Below are 19,180 nucleotides of genomic sequence, written 5' to 3' on the forward strand. Positions count from 1 at the left end.
AATCAGATTTCAGCCCATTTAGCATGTACTTTATTGATATTATGTAGTGCCAACTTTTAGATTAGTCATGTGTTACTGAATGAACTGCTTTACAAAGTCTAAAGTAGGCAATTTTATCAGACAAATGTGTAATCTTACCAAAATCATGTTAGTATGATGAGAATTATTTCCTCTAAATCCATGATGCCTGCCATTAATTCCATTCATTCACGTCCTTTACTCATTATCAATTAAACTTTGTATCAGTTCATTCTTTCATCTTGGTTGATGTCAAGCTAACCAGTGGTGCTGCTTGTTCTTTAAAAGTTAATGGCACATTAGCATTCTTCTGGAATTTCCTTGCTATTTCAAGATTTATTAACAATTAATAGAAGACATGAGGGATGTCCTCAGTTATTTGGGCTTGTAGACTTGAATAAAATTATCCCTAGCACATGCTGTCTGATATTCTTCTCAGCTACCAATTCTTGAGTAGTGAAATCTGTGTTTGTTAAAATGTAAAATACGGAAAGTTGCCAAAACTTAAACTTTGTGTTTGCAGTGTTCCTAAAGTCATGAGTCCCTTAAGCATGCCCTACCTTATCTTTTAATGTGATAAAAGTAATGAATAGATATCAGAGACAATCTGTTATCAGAAAGGCCTGGAAACCATATAGTTACAATTACAGATATAATTATGAGAAAAATTAAATATGAAAGAAATTTTCACACTTGCAGTTTAAAAGAGGAAACAAATTTTGTTCTCAGATTAAAAACTGGAAACGGATTCTGTGAGTATAGTACATGATGACTTTAGATTTTGAATGATACCGTTATTTGATTACCTGGGACCTGCAGCAGCATTGTTCTAAATTGCAATCTCTTCCTGCACAGACTGGAAGATCTATCAATAAAACTCAATTACAGTATGACTTGTGTTCACTGAATGTTACGGTTATATATGTGTCTAACTTCACTGACAGGAGAGTTAGCTGACAGTGAGTACACTTAGAAAAAAATATGGCTAATAATGATAGTAATACTAATGATCAACTGCTGCTGCAGATTTCAGAAATACAAATATCACTGATTTATATGTTAATATCTTCCTTGTTAAGATGAGGTCATAATATGATAATAATTATCAAAATGAGCAATACAAAAGTTCATGATAGAAACAAACATAGTTGTTATAACACAATTTTGTTATTCTTAACAATTTTACAGTAGCAGCTGTTGTTATTGTTAGGTCTTTCTGTAAAAAAAGCAGAAGTGTAAGGAAGTTACATCTGTTAGTAGACGTCGTATGTTCAGAGGTTCCCACTGGTGAAAAAAGACTTGATTGGGCTAGGGCAGTAAGAATTAAGATACGGATTTCTGAGTGAAAGACGCATTTAATAGGACAAATGAAAGGAAATTTGCCTAGGTGCTTAGATTGCTTTCATGGTCACCAAGCAACAAATAACCTTTAATACTTCTCCATTTTGTTCTTTACAGAGTCAGCTAGAAAGCAAGCAATTTTCTGTCTAATCCTCATATCTTTTAAATTCCCGTAGTCTCCGAAAACAAGCATAACTTGCAGCATGAGAGAAATATTTTTAACTACCTAGTGATATTGGCAGTTGTATAGTAGCTGGCATGAGCTATTTGAGCTTTTAACAGGATGTATTAGAATATGAAAATATAGAAAAGTTATTTAAAACTTTCCTTCTGCACAATGTTACTGGTGTAACATTGTCTCAGGAACCTTACTCTCGGATTTCCTGATTTTTATTGGCATAAAATTGTAGCCATTAATTATGGATATGCCTGCAGTATCTTTTATTTTATTACTGTAAATCTTCATTAAGGAAGGTCACTTGATTGGAATACAAGGTTCTGTGCTTTAGAACTGGATGACTTGGCTTATTGACTGTAGGAACCATCAGTTTTTTACCTTGAAGGGCATGATGCAATTGCTCATGTGTAGGTCGTTAGTGATACTTGAAATAACTAATGTATCTGAGACACTCTAGTATGACATGTGGCTCTCAGTTGTAGCACAGAACCTATAGAGACCTGTGACCTCTTGCATCAATATCTAAAGGTTAAGAAGGTTACCATCGGCATCCCAAGTAGCACTAGCAAAATCTATGCAAGGAAATTCAAATTGAATTGCAAGTCCTGGGTATTTGCATGGACTCAATTGCAGGAGGGATCTTTGTATCTAGAATGCAAACTGTGAATAAATAAAGTTTATACTGCATTTGATGTTGTCCTGGGTTCAGCTATGAGAGGATTAATATTTTTGTTTGTTTCCTTGGGGTTTTTGTGTTGTTTTTTACCCCCTTCACAAGAAGATAAGAGGATTCACAGCCAAGACAGGCAGCTGAACCAGCCAATGACTGTTTGCTATCATACTGACTTCATGCCACTGTAAAAAGGAAGGGCTGACTGGGGCAAGTGTGGGTGCTTTGAGCAGGTGACTGTGACATGGTGGCAGTGGGGCATGACCAGATGAATGGGCTGGGTGATCCTGGTCTGTGCTGTGTTTTGTGTCACCTGGTGTATATCCTGTTTAATTGGTGGTGTTCTCCCTCATTGCTGTTACCTCTTTGTGCTGCTCTGTTAAGCTCTCCTTACCTCAACACACAGGGCTTTGCCTTTTTCTCTCAGTTCTCCTTCCCATCCCAGCCAGGAGGTTGTGGTGAGGGGGCAATATGTGTTTTCTCAGAATCAATCGAGCTTGTAAATTGCATCCCATTTCATAAAATACTGATGTAATATAGAATGTAAAGCTTAAAAAAATATTGATGGATAATAATAATTGTCTAGAAAGGTGCAGTGATGGTGTTTCGCAGATGTAGATCATCCTGGTTTGCAGAATAAACACAATTAATTAGCTACCATTCCCCTATAAAGCACAGTATTAGTAATACTCATAAGATAACTTTTCACAAGTCAATGTAGAACCACAGCATTACTTCATCAGAAGATGTTTTTATATGTTGAGTATTACTGGCCAAGAATCAATTTTATTTGAGGGTCAGGAGCTTCTCTGCAGCGTGGAGCTCTGTGCTTTCTTCTGCGGTTGTTTCAGATACATTGTCATGTTCTCATTAGCGTGATGCTTTTGCCTTGTGTTCTGGTAATATGGTAAAACAGAAGCATCTTTTTAAAAAATGTATAGGACTAGAAATTGTTTTAAAATATTGCATATTCAGAGTTAGACAACTAAATTCATATAGCAGACAACTATGAATTCCTGATATATTAAAGAGAAATCAATCTCTTTTTAATCATTTGATCCAAGTCTGTTCCTATATTAGTTCTTTCTGTACTTTCTATACAGCAGTGTCCATTTTGCATTTAGGTTCTATGACATTAAATCACAGTTATTGAGAGTAACCTTTAAGCTCTTCAGAGCTACGTTACTGTTCTCAAAGGTTTTTGTCATCATTCAGCATATGCTTTGTGTGATATTGATGAGGGAGGATTCAAACAGTCTTCCAGGTCACTAATGAAAATGGATAGCACAGAACCCAGTGCTTATTCCTCTGAGATCCCATTTAATGAGTTCCTCCCTACAGTTGTGACTTACTTGCTTTGCGGTTCATCAGCTATTTTTTATGCTTGCTGTAGTATTTTTACCAATGCAGTTTTCTTTAGTCACCTGTTTGCAGTGCCTGGTTTTGGTGTAGAGACAGACATAGAGTTTCTTTAACTAATACAGAGAATCCTTCAGCTCCAGCTAATTCATTTTTAGTTACTGACTTCCTTACCTAACTGACCATTTGGAATGTCAATATCAATATCAATAAATATCCTTCTTAAATTTTTCTGGAATTTTTCTGGATCTGGAAAGGACATGAATAGATTGGTAATTTTGAATGCCTTATCTTAGAAATTAATAGAGTACTAGAAAAAAAAAAAAAAATCATTCTTTCTCCATTTCTATTTTCGTCAGAGAAAGTCAGGCTAACAGAAAGCAGGAAGTTAGGAAGCTACCCTGGGTAATTTGTCTCTTAAGTAGTGGAAGCCCCTCTTTGAAGAACAGCCCTAATAAAGAGATTGTGCTCATATGGGAATGTAATTGTTGAAAGACAAGTACCGCTACAAATGCCGTGAGTCAATGGCATGTGTACTGTGAAGACACGTCAATTCAAGTTCTTGTGGTATTCATATGTATGTATGTACATTCTTCAGGTAGTTAAAAACATGTTAGAGTAGCACTCCTATGTCTTTTGCTAAAATCTTATTATTGAAAGATTATCAAGCAATGTGGAATGAATTGCCTCCTTTATCCTTTGCGCTCCTGTGAAGTTCACCTCTTGGACCGATGCACTTTATGCAGCAAGATATTTAAGCACATAGCCTGATCAAACTTCTGAGCTGCTTAAAATTAGTTATGTTGTGAACCAGCATCTCAGTACTTAGTTGATGTTGATTATGGCTTATGAAGGAATACAACAATTTAAATAACCTTATATTGAAAATATCAGGTGGTATTCTAGCCACTTCTAGATTAGATGTGTAATATTATCTAATCCATGTAGATTAATCTATGCTTCTTTGTTGTCTTGAGGCAGAACACGAATTGCCTAGTGATATTGTTCATTAAAAGGCCTGTATTTATACATGTACTGTAAGAAAAGATTTCTTCCTTTATAGCCTAAATCATACTCAGTGCATGGAGGCAGCTTTTCCTCTTTAGAGTGAGGGTTGATGTGATACAGAAATTACCTAGGTTTAAGTCAAGCATTTAAAATGAGTGTTTTGCATGTAGTTATTGCATCAGAAACACTTTTAGTAATATATGCTCACACTTCTAGCCTATTGGATTTAAAAGATTTTCTAATGCAAACCATAATGCAAACGCAATTATCTATCAGTAGCCAGGGTTCTGAATCTGCTTGAGCCAATGAATTTATTTTCATTTTTGAAAATATGAATGAAAGATTTTCTTGTGATAATCCTATATATTATAATGGCTTTTAGATGTCAGGTCACAAATCCAACATTAAGTATACAACTGGGTATAGATTAACATATTCTAGTATAAAGGAGTTGAGGTGCCTAGATGAAGTTTTAAATCCTTGAGTGATGTGTGCTGAGCATGTTTAAGAAAAGTGAAATGAGTACATGTATGCTTGCATATCTGTCTTTCTAGTTAAACACATAGCTAAATTTCAGAGTGTTCTCTAAAGCTTCAGCTGGAACTGTCCATAATGACTACAGGATAGGTGCAACTGCAGTTATTTGTTCGTGATTATAATTTCATAGGAAAAATTCTGTAGGGAGATTTAGTTTCACACTGGCAGATTTAGACTAATCTATTGCTGTCTCATTCAGTGCATAAAGGCAAGAAAAATAAAGTAATTAAAGCTTCTGTTCACCCAATTTAGTTGTCAAAATGCATCTGTGAGTTAGATTACAAGAAGAGGACTTTCAGAAGAACAATAAGATACTAATTATGCTAAAGGGCAGACTGAAAATTTCACCTTTCCTGTGGACAAGCAAGATTCATTAAAATGATTAATTTTAAGGCAATGGTCGAAGCCTCAGGATAATGGTTTGATGACTACAAGATTTTCTTTGTAGCTTTCAGCAATTCATTTTAGTTGTTTATTGAAAAGTCTGTGCTGTGACCAGAAAGTCAGAATCAGCCTGAACATGAATGGAAAAATGCTATTGACTGTTGGTTGGGGTTTTTTGGGTTTGGTGGTGGTTTTGTGGTTTTGATTTTGTTTGTTTGTTTCTTTCTTTCTTTCCTCAGACTAGAACTCAAGATGATTAGTTTTTCAAGTTTGATTTGAAATTGCCCTAGGACTGAACCAAAAATTTTGATTTTCATTTGCTGGATGAGAGAACACAAGCAAGGAGAAAACTGGATTTTGCTTATCTGTAGTGCCTGTTCAGCTCAGTTGGAGCTATGTCATAGTGCAACCTTCTCTTTGATTTACGCAGCTGACATAGTATAAGTAACATGAATCTTCACTTCTGCACTGCAATACTGTGCTGTGTTGCATTGTAGACCCTAACAGGGACCTACTTGGGATGGAGGAAAGTAGTTTGCTAAGGTTACCTCTTACCTCTTAACTAAACTCATTGTCAAAGTTTGGAAATGCTTGGATACCCATTGTTATATATACATGCCACAGGCACAGATTTAACAGAACACGGAGAGACAAACTTGTCCTTCTCCTTTTAACTTCTGTGTCCCTTAGCTCTGGGCCTACCTGAATTCCCATTGCAGTGCAGCATGACAGCTTCTTCACCATCTCAGCCCCAGATGCCACAGGAGCTGGGAAGACAAGTGATGCGTAGTCTATGACAACAGTCAGAAATGAACCACACAATGTCATAGTACTGACCCTTGTCTTGTGAGCTTTCTATTTTTTAAGTGCTAGATTTACCAACATAAATCAGTTTGAACCAGCTGATAACAGTTTACATTATTTTACCTGTTCTACCAAATATGATTGGACTGACCTACAAGTAAATCAAATACGTTTCAGTCATACAATACCTAGATACTAACTGCAGGAACATGTAATGATCTGATTTCTTGCCTGTTACTATCTGTGGTAGAAACATGGCCTGACCAAGGTACAAGAAGCTGAATAAATTCTCAGATAGCTGACAAGTCATCCACAATGATCTTTTTAAGGAGTGTCAAAGCTCATTCAAGTAATGTCTGTGTAAGTCAAAATTACAGTATTGACTGCAATTGGAAACTCTCAGGATTTGAAAAGAACCCTGAAGCAGTAGTGTCCAAATTGCATAAAGATTAGTTGGAACGTCTGAATACTAACTACTATGTGTCATGGAGAGTCTCCAGTTTTGGTGGTGTCTCTAGGAATTAGTATGAAGCTTCTGCTGTTAATATTTGTACTGTCATTACAGAAGGCTGAAGTCTTATGAGGCTGTTAGCTTGTCCTTTGCAGTAAGTGCACGTGGTTAAGAACGTAAGATAGAAAAAAATAATAGTTGATGTACTTTTCCCTTTAGTTCCTTCACTTTCAAGTATTTAGTCTTGCTATGGGCTGAGTTTATATAACACCTGAATTTTGTATTTTTCACAGAAATGTAACCTGGAATAATTTAGCTATCCCAGACACCCACTGTTCCAGAGAGCTAGAAGAAGGTTACCAGTGCCCACCTGGATTTAAATGCATGGACCTTGAAGATCTGGGACTAAGCAGGCAAGAGCTGGGCTACAGTGGCTTTAATGAGATAGGTCTGTCCTACTGGTAAAATCCATTTCAGTATCTGTTTAAAAATGTTTATGAAACGAATCAAAGAGATAGCTTATGTCTGTGCTGAAATGATATCAAATGCAATCAGTATTCTGCTCAAATAGTGTGCATGACAGAAAGATGCTGTGCTATTTGCTTTGGAATTATGAAGTTATAATCTATTTTTAGGTTGCCTTGGATCCCAGGATTTCAATACCTTTAAAACAATGTCTTTATTTGAGAATCAACCATTATTTGAGTCAATCATTGATTATCACCAGTATGCGAGTATAATGACTAATTTATTTGGTTTATTTATTATTCCTTTTAGAGTATATAATCCATCCTGTTTGACTGTGTTTAGTAGTAATTCCCATGAAAAAAACCCAACCAATCAAATAAACAATAACAAACACACAGAATTACTTTGATACCAATCTTGGTACTAAAGGGTAGGGTGGAGAGAAAAATAAATCCATGCGTTTCTGTGGCAGTCTCAATTCAAACTAAGTCAGAACATCACCCAGAAGAATGACTGGGAGTTGCACAGATTTTGCAAGACAAGTGCAATTTGTATTCTGGAAACAACACTTACAGAATCACTGGGAGAATGCATTCTTTTCTAGCTGCAATGTGTCATGCCATCCCCATAGGGAAATAAGCACAGAACAATAATTCAGGAAAGGTGGCAAGAGCATAGGCAGCTGTGGCAAGATCCATATCCAAATGGAAAACATGCAGTTACCCTGTCAAAACATTGTGTTTATCTCACATTTATTTATCAAAGGTCCAACAGGAGCCTGCAGTTTAAAATTTTCATTTCAGCACAGTTAGGGAAGTCCCTTCAAATGATAAAGCATGCCTACAGGCCATATTCTTTCTGATTCATCTCTTTGACTCTGGTAAGACTTTTTCTTCTATTTTTTTTTTCCCCTGTCTTGAGCTCCAGACTTTTGTCTTGGCCCCAAGCTGAACTTGAAGGTAATAAAAAGGTTTAATGGCTAAATGACAGCAATTCACAAAGTTTTTCTGAATATTAAAAGCCTTGCAACTGAAGTCACTTCAGTTTGCTCCCAAGGTGCTGAATATAAACGATGAGCTAAGAGTTACAACAGTCTCAGAGTCCTGTGATACCAAATACGTTCTGAACAAAACCTGCCATTTGTGTCAGTCCCTTTTTTCTTGTGAGAAACAGATTAAGAACTGATTTCACCCAAGCTCAATTTGCTTTCTGCTGGGGGTCAGTTGTACCAGTACTGCTAGCTGAGTAGTGCTACTGATAGTACCTTTTATATACATTTGTGTCTTCAGTAGATATCAAATGATAACTTTGTCTGATCTCCCAGGCAATCTTCAGATTCCTAAATTAGCGTCATACTGCCATGCTAAGCTCACACTAGAAGCTAAAAGCATCCATGCACAAGTTCTCTAGTTTGGGGTATTTTGGCAGGGGAGTGTGGGATAGGTGTATCACCAGGAAAAAAAAATCCTCTGATTGAAATTACCCTTCTTATCTTGACATACAAAAGTCTTTGTGGTGTTAAAGGCAGTTACTCTAGCTGCTTATCTGGTGTGCCTACCAGAGAAAAGTGGCTGCAGTGACTTAGACAAACTTAAGTGGATAGATGATTTGAATGACACTCATAGTGCTTAATTAAGGAGGCCAGTATGTTTTTAGTGATGGGGGAGATTAGCAAAGACAGGTGAAAAAGCTTGTCCAAGGTTGCCTGCAAAGCTGGTTTTAAAAACAGGGCTCAAACTCCAATCTCCTGAGTTGCAGCCTATACTCTATCAAAATGTCATTCTGAGCACTGCCTTTTAAAGATCAAACATGGCTTAGGAAACTAAACATTGATGTGTTTTTGTCTAGAAATGGGTAACCAGGGCATAACATCTCTTGGTGTAGCAGCCAGAAGTTGAATGTCAATTTAAAGCTGGTTAGTAAACTTTAAAATACTGGTTAAGATACAGCAGTCTTGATCAGAATGTTAAATAAGCTTCCTCAGACTAGGAATGTTATAAATGGGAAGTTTATCAATATTTTATAAATCTCCATTTTGTGATGCAGCTTTGTAAGTAGTTAACAGGTAAGTAATGGAGCAGATCTTTCCTGTGTAATTATATTATTTTATTGTACACATTCATTGATATTTTACTTGCAGATATTATTATGCAGGCTGTCCTATTGGTTCCTGAAATCTATCATTACAAAAATCACAAGAGCACAGCAGTTTGGCAGCTACTGTGTAATTAGTGCCACTTAGTTTGCAGTATATAAGTACAAGCTATGAATATTTGAATGTGATAATTTCTGATAGTTTTCATCTCTTTAAAAAAAAAGTGAGAGTTTTTTACAATTATATCACCTTGTGATGACCAAGCTATCCTAATCAGATGAAAGTTAATAAAGTTTTTTATACTGTGGAGGCTGTGCCAAGTAGTTAGTTTCATATTTGGAAAATCCCTTAATTTTGGCCATACTCTGCTCCAACTTTTATAAATGGCTTTGGCTTTAAAGGGACGAAAATTGGACAGATGATAGTGCAAATTTGGTACTTGATCATCTATTTAGTTCCCAATTTTTCTGTTTTCAGTTTTGAGGTGTTCTGTTTATCTGTTTTATGTATGCTTCTATGCAAGAATGTGTATTTATTTATAGACAACTAATCTAAGCCATCCCCTTCTGATGTAGAGAAGACTTCACAGTCTTTCCAGAAAATCTATTGCACTGTTTCATTGTCTGTACTCCTAGGAAGATTTTCTTAAAGTATAATAACCTGAATCTTTCTTTTCTGCAAGTTAAGATCACGATTTGTCATCATACTATTGACAGAAAAAAACCCCAACCTTTTAAAAAGCTTTTCAGCATCTTTCAAGACTATCATTATGTCTCTTCTACCTTCTTACAACCTTGCTGAAGCGTATAGCTCCAGATGTTTCAGTGTTTTGCTATAGTACTTACATTTATACTTTGAATTATTCTTATTATCCTTCTCTAGACTTTCTCCAGCTGTTTCGCCACTTGGTTGAAATCAGTACTGTCAGAATATATCAGCAGAGCCATTAGTTTGTGTTTCTAACCTCTGATACAGTTTCTATGTCCCAGTGAAGTGTTTCCAGTTTTCAGAAACAGTATGTTGTGGGTGTGGGTGATTCATGTGTTTTTCGGTTTTGTTACAGCCATTGTGTCTTTTTAAAGAGCTCCCATCACTGTTTCCCATGCTTTCTTGATTATTTCTTTTTAAATGTAAACCCTTAACTTCTGTCTTTGTTGTGGTTTTGCTGTGTGGTGGGGTTTTTTAAAATTATTTCTTCAATTTCAAATACCTTCTGGAATTGTAATTCCATCCTAATTAATTTTTCCAAGGCCTCTTTGCTTATTTTCATCTGAAATTTTATTTTATATCAATCTTCTCAAGAATAAAAAGATAAATAGAAGTAGACCAAGATCTGACTGTTGTAGCCTTATTTGACACTCTTCCTAACAATGTTTCATTAATAGCTGCTCATAAGAACATTTAACAAATAATTTTGCACCCATCACAGAGTAGTTTCACCTAGCTGGATTTCTGTATGTTGCCATGGTGAGACAATGTTTAAAACCTTTTAAAATCAAGATGTAAACCATCAAGTGCTTCTCCTCTCTTAGAAAACTGGCTTCCATTCTGCATTTGTGCAGCAATACTGCAGTAAGATTTGTGGTATAAGTTCTTCAGTGCCTTCATCCTTTCAATATATATTAATGATATAATTGTAATATCTGATGTTTGTGAAGATAATTTTTCAAACATAGGCCACATCACCATGTATCTACAACTAATGTCTCTGTTCATCAATGTATGTATTTCTAAACAGGCTGTAGAATGAAATTAACACCAATTGGTTTTGCCAACTTTGCCAATGTAGTCTCCAATAACAGTGAAGTTAATGAAAGCTGGAGCAGTTCTAAAAACTGGGGCAGTTCTGTATGGCTATGCCTCTAGGAAAGTTAGGTCTGTCTACGAACTGTTTGTGAAACTGGAGAATGAATGAAACATCAAATAGAGAACCAATTAGCTAAATCCTCAGTACCTCAAATCCCTATCTCTGTGATCTTCTGAAATGAGAGGAAAAAAGAGTAGAGAAAGAATAATTTACTCTTCTAGGTGAGGTGAGTTCAGATGTTTCAGCTTCTAGCTGAAGTTGCTGCTTTCTTCTAATAAGTTGGTCATGAACTTCATAGTAACCTAAGTACACTTTCCAACAGTTTGACACAGAACTTGACTTCTTAAGTAGGTGTTGTTCTTATATAGTGGGAACATTCATATTAAATGAAGTCTTTTATTCGTCAGGATACCTGAAAGATTTTTTGAATACTACCTGTGAAGCTGAGTGGGAGTAAGAGAAAGGATATGAATGAAAGGCTTGGCTGGCTGTGTGGATGTGGGTGGCAAAGCTCCTTACTATTGCCTCTACTTGTATGGTACTGTCAAGTTCTTCTCTTTCTCAGACTACTTAGTTGATTTTGATTCAAGCTTCTACAAAAAGGTTGATGTTTCCTTCATAATAGAACAGCCTTCAGCCTTGTCTCCCACTGAGAGCCCGCAGGTACATTCACAGCTGGCCTGTTTCTTCTTTCTGATTTTACTCTCTCATCTGTGTTTTCCTTATCTGTGTTTAATTCCCTAGGCAGCAGCTGATAGCATGGTAGTATCATGAAGTGTACAATAAAAATCAAGTTAAATACTGAGAAAAATTGCCTTTGGTTTGTGAATAAAACCCAGTAATTGTACATTTCATTAGGAATGTGATTGTGTTTGCCTAAGTATTTACATCTGATATATCTAAAAAGCATAAATATAATTGTTGAATTAAATAATAGCATGCAAGACTTGGCAATTGGAGAACTATGATGAGTAGTCCTGCCTTCTATGTTACCATTTACATGTGTGTGCATCTACCTTTAGTTAAAGTCTAACATGAAAGTAATTGCTGTCAGGACCATACTAAAGATGCTGGTAGAGCTGTCTGTGTGACATAAATGTGGTAGAACCCCCATTGTTTCTGAATCCTGGGCACTTTTCTTCCTTACCTGTATTTTCTTAATGGTACCAATTCTTTTGCATTCAAATTTCTGGAACATCTGGCTAGTAATCATTCCACATGCCTCATGGGTGCAATCATCTGTAATCATCTACAGATGTACACTTGCAGCTACATTACTGATTTACTCTTTGCATAATCCTAGAGAATGTGTTTTTTTCATGAGCTAAAGTGCTACATATTGCTTCAAATGTTCCCAAAAGTCCTAAATGAAAGAAACCTGAAAGTTTAAAAAATACTATACAAAGTAAGTGAGAGAAATTTTATACCACTCCTGATCATTCCAAAAGATCTTATTCTGTGCTTTATCATCAACCTATCTGTCTATTTCAGAGCCAGTCCTCTAATAAAGAATACTATTACATCTTGTACCTGCAGAGAGTATTTAAAAAACACTACCATTTTAATGCCTGTTTTAAGTATAGGAAATAAATACACACATGTTGTATCTTGGAGACAGTCAAATTTCAGTGGTAAGAAGTGCTTCAAAGCATGTACACCTTACTTGCCTTACAATGCAAGACAACTGTTCAATCACACAATGAACCAACAGAATCATCTCATTTTCTGGGCTGTAAAATAGCAACAGGGCTTTATGTATCAGTTATTTGCCAATTTTATTATAAGGCATTTTCCCTTATAATATAAGGTACAGAATTCAAATACTCTTGACATGCCTGTGGTTGGCAGCCTTTTTAAAAACTGGCAATTGGAAGAAAAGACGTGACTAGGTTACAAGTAAATGAAATTTAATGTTTCCAAAGGAAACATCTCAGTTGGGCTGAAGTCTACTTCCTCAATTCACTTACAGGTATTGTTTTAATAAAGCACTTGTACAGGGATCAAAATAACCTTTTTGTTCACCCGTAAATTAAAATTTTATCTACCTGACACTGTTTCTCTTAGGATTTCTTTTATGATGGGTGTTGTGAAGAAATATCCAACGGCGAGATGGGTGAGGGAAAGACTCGCAGCAATCAATATGATTGATAAGCAAGCTTCAACTTTAGTGTTAGAAAGCACGGCTTATATAGCATTTCAGCTAAATATGCACAAGTGTAATTATTCCATTGGCTATTAGTCCAGGGTTACATCATAATATCCAGCCTACTTACAGTTAGAATCTACGTGCAAACTCCTCTCTAATTCTTTGTTTTACTTATCCTTTAGCTATACTCGCACCTGCAAGCACAGCTTCAAGGTCACGATGACCCTCTACATCAGCATACCTGCTCACTGCGAGCAGCAAACATCTAGATGGAGTACGGCCTACACACTTTGTTCAAGCAGCTGTTCCATAGGACTATGCCCCTGCAATTTAAGCCATTCCTCAACAGATGGGAAAAATACCTTGAGAGTGCAGCCACTTTGAATTATGAAGGTGCTGCTCGTAGGTTGGAAGAAGATTGGGGTGACATTAGGTCCATTGTTCAGAAGGAAGGAATTATGGTTAAGACAGTATACTGTGAATCTGGGTTTTGTGCCTGACTACCATTAGGGTTAAGTATATTTCCCTTGAGAGATTTAATGTTGCCTAGAGTTTGGATGCCTGTCTCTAAGATTAGAATTTGCAGTGGCTGAATAGTGTGTTAAGAGATGAGGTGTGATGGACGTAAGAAAGTCAAACAACTGAAAAGGGATGCACACTAAAAGTGTAAAGATGCTGATAACAGTTTAGAATAAAAGCTGAGAAGGCAGCCTAAATCAGATCCCAATGAAATACTTCTAGGAACAGCAGGCATTCAGAGTTATACGTCCATTGTTTTTTATGTGGGCACCTATATCATGAATTTGGCTGCAAGAATCATATAATGGTTTGGGATGGAAGGGACCTTAAAGATCACCTAGTTCCAACCCCATGCCACAGGCAAGAACACCTTAGACTGGATGAAATTTCTCAAAGACCAAACCAGCCTGGCCTTCCAGGGATAGGGCATCCACAAATTCTCTGGACTACCTGTTTCAGTGCCACACCTCGTTTACAGTGAAGAACTTCTTCCTTACATCTAATCTAAAACTATCCTCTTCCAATATAGAACCATTACCTCTTATCTTATAACTACGTGCCCTTGTGAAACGTCCCTCTCCACCTTCCTTGTAGGTCCACTTTGGGTATTGGAAAGCTGCTGTGAGGTCTCACTGGAGCCTTCTTTTCTCCAGGTTGAGCAATCTCAAATCTCTCAGCCTATCCTCATAGGTGATTTGCTCTGGCTCCTTAGTCATTGTCATGACCCTCTTCTGGGCCTACTCCAACAGGTCCATGTCTAGGGACCCCAAAACCAAACACAGTACTCCAGGTGGAGTCTCATAAGAGTGGAATAGAGGGGGAGAATCACCTCCCTTTGCCTGCTGGTCACACTTCTTGTGATGCGGTTCCAATTACAGCTGCCCTTCTGGACCTCAAGCACCCATTGTTGAGCCATGTTAAGCTTCTCATCATCCAACACACCTAAGTCCTTCTCAGGCCTGCTCTCTCAATCCATTTTCCACACAGCCTGTATTTGGCCTTGAGATCACCTTGACACGCATGCAGGACTTTGCATTTGGTCATGTTGAGTTCATGAGGTTGACATTGGCTCACCTCCCAAGTGTGTCAGGGACCCTCTAGATGGTATCCCTTTCACTCAGTATGTTGACTGCACCACACAGCTTGTCATTGACAAACCTATTGAGGCTGCACTTGATCCTGCTGTCCATGTTACTGACAAAGATGTTAAACAGCACCAGTCCCAGTACTGACTACTGAGGAATGCCACTTGTCACTGGTCTCCACTTGGACATTGAACTGTTGGCAACTCTTTAGAGTGTGACCATGCAGTCAATTCCTTATCCATAAAGTGGTCTATTCATCAAATCCATGGCTCTTCCATTTAGGAACAAGGATGTCATGCAGGACAGTGTCAGACATCACACAAGTCCAGGTATTTATCCAATTATCCACCAATGCTCTAATCCCCTCATAGGTGGCCAGATTTGCCAGGCAGGAGAGGCTGATACTGACACCTTTTAATTTCTCTGTTTCTCCACACCCACCTGACAATACCCACTTGTCTCTTGGTGGCAATATCAGCAGCCACTTGGTCTTTATAGATTGCTGGCATGGGTGAGAGACAGAAATATGACTGATGAGTTGTCCTGCACAATTGCCTACTTTGCTAGCTCTGAGACTTCAAGGTCCATGAGGAATAGTGAATTATGAGTTGATGAACAGAATAAAAATTATATTTGCAGGTTAGTTGCTCAAAGTAAGAGAGAGAGCTGACAGGGAAAAGGGTTGCAAGGGTTTTTTCAGCTTCCTTCCTCCCTTCACTGCCCTTTAACACTGCTGTCTGCACCTGAATGGAACCAGCACCATTTTGCACAGACACAGATGGCCAAAAATGCAGATCCACATCACCATTGCAGCCTGACTTCCTTGGCTGTAAGTCATGTGGTATCTGAGATAATGCAGAGTGGTGGGGGGATGTAATTGTATCTGTTAAAGGCTGAGAGGTTGAGCTCTTAGGAAAGAGGCATTGGTCAATTTAACCAAAATTTGTGGTCAGACTCTTTACAGATGATATTTATGCTTGATACATACTGAGTCCTAATGCTCTGTTTATCCTACCAAGTGCATCATAGTATTAAATACATTGATAAACAGGTCTAATATTATTCCACTTACACAGCTCTTTAATTCAGGCACTTGCATGTAAAGTGCCTATCAAAGAGTCCTTCATCTGTGACCATGGCCTGTGGAGTTACCATGTAGTAATGTGACAAGTGATAACGATGTTAATATGTGAAGGTATCAGAATGTAGCTAGGGAAGCCATTCAGAGTGTCCAATGATAAAACTCGTATCTTGTAAATTTCCACCAAAATGACTTAAAGCATACACCATTAGTCCACTGATTAAGAAACCAGGGAAAGTCATTATTTGGTGAGAGATTTGTGGGCTTCTCTCTGGAATTCATTCCTAGGCCTTGCAGACAAGGATCATTAGGACCTTGATCCCAGCTGAGGCAGTCATGGGCAAAAGAGTCTCTACACAAGGAGTTTAACATAAACTTAAAATCATTCAGGAATTAACCAAGGAAGACAAACAGTTAAAGAGACACTTAGGGAAAATACCTTTCCTCTTTTGCCTGTCTCAACTTCAGACCACACACCTCCTTGTGTCCTAGTCTCTACAGCTCTTGCTTTTGCAGTATATGAGGCAGGTAGTGGTGCAAGAAGGTGGGGTCAGTGCACTCCTTTTCTTTGCTGCTCCTTGTTTCTTACTCTTCTGCTGCTGCTCTTTCCTTCTTAATCATCTCTTCTGCTCCAGAACAGGAATAGTCATGGGCTGCAGTCCCTTCACAGGTGTCCCTGCTCTGGCTTGCTCCCTGCTACCACAAGCCTGTCAATTGTGCCTACTGCAGGAACCTAAATAAGCTTTGGCATGACATCTTAGACTGCCTTTACATAGGCACCATCAGAAGGTTATGCAGGTTTTTAGTGAGCATAAAGTGAAGAAATCAGTTGACATGCCCTGTGCATGTGAGAACAGTTTGCATTCTTCATTTTGTTCCTCTTGAAAATAATTTGAGTTACAAATGATGGTGAATACTGTGAGGAGTGGAGCATATCTGTGTAAATAATATGAACAAGTTAGGTATAATGAAAAAGTTGAAGAGGCTTCAACTAATAAATCCCTGTTCAGGCTTAAGGTACAATACTGTTTTCACTGGTCACAGCTTCTTAAGGACCGGCTTACAAGGCCATACTTAGCTTCTCATCAGAAAGAGTTTAAGTGCAGAAGGCATCTTTTCTTTTGTTTTGTTTTGCTTTGGGGTTTCTTTTTTGTTTGGAAGAAAAAATGCTAATGAAATTCAGTGGTTGGAATTTAAATGCAGGCAAATTTATTTAGGAAGAGATGAATATTTTGTATCAGTAAGCATCATTACCTATAAAAATTATCACCAGGAGATCAAAGTAAAAACACTTGCTATCTCTCCTAAAACCATACTGAAGCACATACAGAAGTTAGTGGATTTGGTGCAGAAAACACTTGGTGAAAATCTTGACTTTTTGTGCTATACAAAATAATTTTAAAGTTTTCTTGTTCATTTAATGCTGGATTTAGTTATCCCAGAGTTTTTTTGGGCCTTAAGATTTATCTGTATATTGTTTATTCTTTAGCTTCACAGTTTTGTTTCAGTCTTGTATGTGGCTGAAAAATGAATGACCTGCAGTCATAGCATAGGAGAAGTAGTCTTAGTTGTTTACTTGGTTTTTCTAACTATGATTCTGATATTTTGATACTTTAAACAAAGCTACAATGCCAAAATAATCAGACTCTAGCAGGGTGCACATTTATTGAAGAATTTCAGTCTCTTCAAGCTCTCTTAGTTCTTGCTGTTGGGAGAAGGAACTCTCAATATGTGGACCAGAATGGAACTCCAGTGTCCCGTCCCCAGGGCTGAGGCACTAGTGTCCTGGCACTCCACAACAAACACTAACTGTTTAAAGTGGTTGTACTATGTGGGTCCAAGGGCAGGACAGCGATGTAAATATCGGCTGTTACTCATGGGCACAGTGAGCTCTTTGCAATTCTGTGTTGAAAGAATAACACAGAGATGCCTAAACACACGGATTTTCAAGTAAGGATACTAAGACAGTGTTTCTGGTTTTAGACAACTGAGTTTGGAGGTGGGGGAAAAAAACTTGCCACTTTTCTTGCTGAGGCCATTTTAGTTAGAATACATAGAATACATAGAATAAACCAGGTTGGAAGAGACCTTCAAGATCATCGCGTCCAACCCATCAACCAATCCAACCCACCTAAACAACTAACCCATGGCACCAAGCAGCCCATCAAGTCTTCTCCTGAAAACCTCCAGTGATGGTGACTCCACCACCTCCCCAGGCAACCCATTCCAATGGGCAATCACTCTCTCTGTGTAGAACTTTTCAATCAAGACTTTTTCTAATTCTAAGCAATGCTTTAGGTATGCAAAAAATGTTAGCACAAATAATGTATATAGAATTAGCTCAGTTACACTTACAAATTATATTTGGGAAGTGGTAGAGCTTTGGAAGCTTAGAGTAATTTGAGCAGCCCTCCAGAATTTTAATTTATTGCTGTATTAATCTCAAAGTAATTGAGTCTTGCTTTAAACCAGGCAATCAGGTGAAACTAATGTGAATAGATTAGTACTGTTGTCTAGTACTGACAGTCAAAGAACAGTTTAATGCTGCCAAGAGAATTCAGTGGAGCATACTTACCCCTGCCATTTCAGGGTATTCCTCTAGTTAGTTTGAGCAGCTAAATAGTTTGATCTATAATGGAATAAAACAACCTTCAAAGAACTTTTCTTTTGTTCTCAATTTTGTTTGTAATTGTGGATATTTCCTGGTGGCCATCATTTTCTACTATATATAGATTGATATATCACTTATGTCATTATAGTAAACTGTGCAGAATTTAATGACCTGTCTGACATCTGTGCTGTGTGCTTCTTCCTATTTCTCTTTCATTCCCATCTGTACCTGGGAGTACAGACAGAATGGTTTGCATGCTGAACCAATATGTTTTGGTTAGATTTCAATTTGAAAGGCAGTATTTTGAAGTTTTCTTTCTAATATACCTTCTGATAAGTACTTGCTTGATAGAAATGGCAATCTTAAAAAATAAATAAATCTTACTTGCTGATATTAGGTACAACACCCACAAAGTGTCACTGATCATGAGCTGAAGAAGGGGAAGAGCAAAGTGTGTCAGAAAGGCAATCTTACTGGAAAGGTATAAGGAAATTAAGAACAAAGCAGGTAAAATGCAAGCTTTAATTGCATCTTGTTATGCTGGTTTCAACTTGTATCACCTCAGACTCATCAATCCCTTATTGACAGAAAACTTCATGTCCTGTTTCTTAATTTATC

At 37.4% G+C, this 19,180-nt stretch overlaps 1 protein-coding gene across 3 annotated transcripts in view; it reads left to right on the forward strand.

The window, feature by feature from the left end:
- The window catches only part of NALCN (sodium leak channel, non-selective), a 240,213-nt gene that overhangs the window by 49,145 nt on the left and 171,888 nt on the right, over positions 1 to 19,180 (forward strand). For 2 of the 3 annotated variants that reach the window (XM_054162907.1, XM_054162905.1), the window contains one exon: positions 7,044 to 7,198. In XM_054162907.1, coding sequence (XP_054018882.1) covers positions 7,044 to 7,198 — 155 coding nt within the window. Of the gene's footprint in view, positions 1 to 7,043; positions 7,199 to 19,180 lie in introns of those variants that run through there. The other variant, XM_054162906.1, reaches the window with a different exon arrangement.

Source organism: Dryobates pubescens, chromosome 7 (assembly GCF_014839835.1).
Source record: "Dryobates pubescens isolate bDryPub1 chromosome 7, bDryPub1.pri, whole genome shotgun sequence".
NCBI lineage: Eukaryota > Metazoa > Chordata > Aves > Piciformes > Picidae > Dryobates > Dryobates pubescens.